Here is a 4,416-nt window from a genome sequence, read left to right as displayed (position 1 = left end):
ATAATGGAGATAGGTACTCCATGACGGGTGACAATTTCCTTGACATAAATTCTTGCTAATTTATCCATTTTATAATCTTCTCGTATTGGCAAGAAATGAGCAGACTTAGTTAAACGATCTACTATAACCCAAATAGTATCGTGACCATTCTTAGTTCGTGGAAGTTTAGTAATGAAATCCATGGTTATCATCTCCCATTTCCATTCAGGGATCTCGGGTTGGATTAAACATCCTGCAGGCTTCTGATGTTCTGTTTTGACCTGTGAACACGTCATGCATTTTTCCACATATTCATAGATTGATTGCTTCATCCCTGGCCACCAATATTTATCTCGAATATTCTTGTATCTTTAACTGTCGAGATGCATAGGCGATAACTTTGCCTCTTTGCATCAACACACACCCTAGTCCATAATGAGAAGCATCACAATATACTACAAAATCTTCGGTACCCTCGGGTAATGCAAGTACTGGGGCACTGGATAACTTTGTTTTCAAAAGATTAAAAGCTTCTTCTTGTTGGCTGCCCCAGACAAATGGGGTATTTTTCTGAGTCAGTGTCGTTAGAGGCATCGCTATCTTAGAGAAATCTTGAATGAACCTTCTATAATACCCTGCTAGCCCTAGGAAACGTCGAATTTCTGTGGGATTTCTTGGTGCCTCCGAATTCTTAACTACTTCAATCTTTGTAGGGTCCACTTGTATGCCTTTTTCATTAACAACATGCCCTAAAAATTGGACTTCCCTAGTCCAGAATTCACACTTACTGAACTTGGCATAAAGTTTTTCTTCTTTTAGTAACTTAAGAATGGCACGGAGATGACCCTCGTGTGTTTCTCTACTCTTAGAGTAGATTAGGATATCATCTATGAAGACGATTACAAATTGATCCAAGTATGTTTTGCAGACTTGGTTCATAAGGTCCATGAAGGCAGCTGGTGCATTAGTGAGGCCGAAAGGCATCACTAGGAACTCGTAGTGACCATACCTTGTCCTAAAGGCAGTCTTGGGTATATCTTCTTCTCTAACCTTTAATTGATGATACCCAGATCTTAGGTCTATCTTCGAGAAGTAACTTGCGCCTTGTAATTGATCAAAAAGATCATCGATTCTTGGGAGTGGGTATCGATTCTTTATAGTGATCTTATTCAGGTCTCTATAATCAATACACATCCTCATTGAGCCATCTTTCTTCTTGACAAAGAGAATCGGCGCTCCCCATGGTGACGTGCTAGGACGTATGAATCCTTTGTCCAGTAACTCCTGGAGTTGGTTTCTTAACTCTTTCATTTCAGTCGGGGCAAGGCGGTACGGGGCTTTGACAATAGGGGTTGCTCCTGGGATCAAGTCGATTCTAAACTCAATTTGTCTGTCAGGTGGTAATCCGGGAAGATCTTCAGGGAATACTTCAGGGAATTCAGCCACTACTGCTACCTCTTCTAGTTTCTTTTCTTCCTTTGCCTCTAGTGCATATACTAGGTAAGCTAAATGACCCTTTTGAATACACTTGGATACTTTTATCATGGAAATAAAACTTATGGGTTTACTAGGTCTTTCCCCATCAATTGTTACAGTTCCCCCTTTTGGGTCCTTAATTTGAATTTGCTTCTTATCACACAATATTTGAGCTTGGTGACTAGATAACCAATCCATTCCTATTACTACGTCGAACTCTCCAAGTTTCAGTGGTAGTAAGTCTATGGATATTGGGGTCTTACTAATCTGGATGGTACAATCCTTTACCACACTCACAATTTCTTCTTCCCTCCCATCTGCTAGTTCTACTATAAATGGCTTATCTAGCTTGCAAGGAGTCTGATTAATCAAAACTCTAAAGTGCTCAGATATAAAACTTCTATCAGCACCAGTATCAAATAGTATTTTAGCATAAAAGTTGTTAAGGAGAAATGTACCTGTTATGACATCAGGGTTCCTAGGAGCCTCTTCAGTATTCAGAACAAAAGCTCTCCCTCTTGCTTTATTAGGTTCCTCATTCCTCTTAGGACAGCTATCACTATAGTGGCCAGTCTCTCCACATTTAAAACACTTACGTGGCTCTCTACAATCACGATAGTTGTGTCCAAGTTTCTTACACTTTCTACAGACTAACTGGTTACATGGACCGGAATGTCCTTTTCCACAAGTTGGGCACCTAGGTGGGGGTCCTTGTTGCCTCTTGAAATCTCTGTAATTGGGTTTCTTTTGTTCTTGGTAGTTTTCCCATTTCCTTTTTGTTGATGCATAGGATGTCTGTTGACTACGTCTACAAGAAGTCTGAGGTCAAGATTGGTCAACAGTGGGTTTAAACAATCAAAATCATGTTTGAATGTTGTAGGTCCGCTTTTAGGACATAATTGTATTTAGGTTCGCTTTTAGGGCTTAATGTGGTCCGCTTATGTGTCCAAGTGTAACAGGTCCGCTAATATGAAATGTCATATTAGCGAACCAGAATGTCATATCAGCGAACCACAATGTCTATATATAGTGGGTCGTATTAGCGGATCTCAGAGGTGTATGTGTGTGCTTAGGAGCCGAAACTCTGTCAAAATTCATTCAAAAAGCTAGTAAAAGCAGTGGAATTGAAAGGATAAGCTGTTGTTACATCATATGTACTGATTCCGCCTTTATATGTGATGATGAGCTACCTTGACTGACGTTTTAGGGTCAAACAACGGTCCAACACTTTTCGTGATAGTTTCTGGGGTTTTCTTTTGTTGGATCTCAGTGGCGATAGTTGCCCCAGCCTCTACCGCATCATGATAGGTAGTTGGTTTGGTAGACTTGATAAACGTGCGATATTCTGTGGGGAGTCCCCACAGGAATCTTCGAATACGATTTTCTTCAGGGTTCACCAAGTAAGACACTATTCGAGACATTTCATTGAATTTGGTGACATATTCCCGGTATGTCTTATTCCCGAGTTCAAGATGCAAAAATTCCTTTTCTATTCTGTCAGTTTCGCTTGGTGGACAGAAGTAATTTGTAAACAGTTCTGAAAACTCCTTCCAACTCAGGCGATGTGCCAGATCATCACCTCTAGTTTGCTTTTGTATCCTCCACCAACATAAGGCTTCGGATTTAAACAAATGAACAGCAAACCTAACTTTATTTCTTTCATGGCAATCACTGACGTCTAGAATGGCTTCTACCTCACTTAGCCATTCATGTGCCTCAATAGCACCTTTCTTCCCGTCGAATGAAGGAGGATTACATGAAATGAAAGTCTTGTAATTACATTCTTTAGAGATTTCTGTTTCTATAGCTTTAGATACTTTCGTATCATCTACCTTCTTTTCCGGGCGAGGTTCTTCTCGTGGAGTTGGTGTAGGTGTAGGTGTAGGTGCAGTGCTTCCCTCAGATTGCCCTGATTGTTCTGTAAACTGACGTTCGCATCCCTGTGCGTTGGCAAGGATTTGCGCAACTTGGACGGCAATCCAATCGATCATGTCATCTCCTAAGTTTACAGGTTCGCTATGACGAGCAGGATTAACTGATGGGTTAGGTTGACGATTGTTGTTAACCGAAGGTTCTGCCGACATTTTCTATATTTTTCATGAAAAATACTACTTCAATATTCTATTTATTAATGAGCACTTAGAATAGGTAATTCACATAATACAATATTTTTCAAATGTAACATGTTGAAAATATAACTCTACTATGAACATTTTACTATAATTAAATTTATAAATTAATTAATCATAGTAAAGATTTTTAATATTGAAACTTAAAAGAATTAATGTTTAACTAAACATACTACTAACCTGCTCATGTGCTTTATGTGCGAGAGAAGATTGTGTATGATTTGTATGAAGGAGGTTGGCATCTATTTATATTAACAATGAACTACGCTATTGGCCGCCTTCATTTTTTTTTATTATTATTTTTTTTTACTCTATGATACTTGATTGAGAAGAAATATTACTTACTCAAATAATACCCAAGTATCATTATATATATGCACTTCATGTATACAACATATACGTATTACATTTTATCTTTTAGATTTTATTATTATTATTATTACTATTATTTTCTCCTAACGAGTAAAGAAGACAGGATTTACGAGTAATTAATGTTAAGGGCAGTGTGTACAAAGTGGTAACGAAATGAGGATTTATAGATCGTAATTATTACTATGGGTATTTTCTAATGACTCTATATCCTTAGTAAGTTCATACCCGGATTTATCTATTATTCGTATTTCAAAGTCAGCCAGAGCATCCTAAAAGTTACATAAGCTGGCGTGTTCTCTTAGGTTGAAGCCTAGGTATCCATACCAAATACCTAATTCGCTAAAACCTTTGGCTCTGATACCAACTGTGACACCACACCCAGATAAGGATGCACCATACACAATTGATACCAACTTACCAGTAAATACTTACGTTATTGATACAAACGGTAATGTACAAA

General features: G+C 38.3%; 1 protein-coding gene across 1 annotated transcript; it reads right to left on the bottom strand.

Moving 5' to 3' along the window:
• Positions 1–327: 327 nt before the first annotated feature.
• On the bottom strand, positions 328–3,539 carry LOC110925020. Its single transcript, XM_022168992.1, has 3 exons — positions 2,674–3,539; positions 1,239–2,059; positions 328–866 (listed from the first exon to the last, which is right to left on the bottom strand). Exons 1-3 carry the CDS (start codon positions 3,537–3,539, stop codon positions 328–330), a joined length of 2,226 nt encoding a protein of 741 aa, XP_022024684.1.
• Positions 3,540–4,416: the final 877 nt, after the last annotated feature.

Source organism: Helianthus annuus, chromosome 17 (assembly GCF_002127325.2).
Source record: "Helianthus annuus cultivar XRQ/B chromosome 17, HanXRQr2.0-SUNRISE, whole genome shotgun sequence".
Taxonomy (NCBI): Eukaryota; Viridiplantae; Streptophyta; class Magnoliopsida; order Asterales; family Asteraceae; genus Helianthus; species Helianthus annuus.
The sequence above is the reverse complement of the archived record's forward strand: the minus strand, read 5'-3'. Positions and strand labels throughout refer to the sequence as shown.

Bases quoted from the DNA above. Each gene is read 5' to 3' on its own strand.
- LOC110925020 (XM_022168992.1), bottom strand. From the start codon at position 3,539: ATGTCGGCAGAACCTTCGGTTAACAACAATCGTCAACCTAACCCATCA. The intron at 2,060-2,673 runs GTTGTTTGACCC...TCGTGATTGTAG, and splicing joins ATCACGAAAAGTGTTGGACC to AGAGCCACGTAAGTGTTTTA. The intron at 867-1,238 runs GTCCTAGCACGT...TCGTCTTCATAG, and splicing joins ACTGGACAAAGGATTCATAC to ATGATATCCTAATCTACTCT.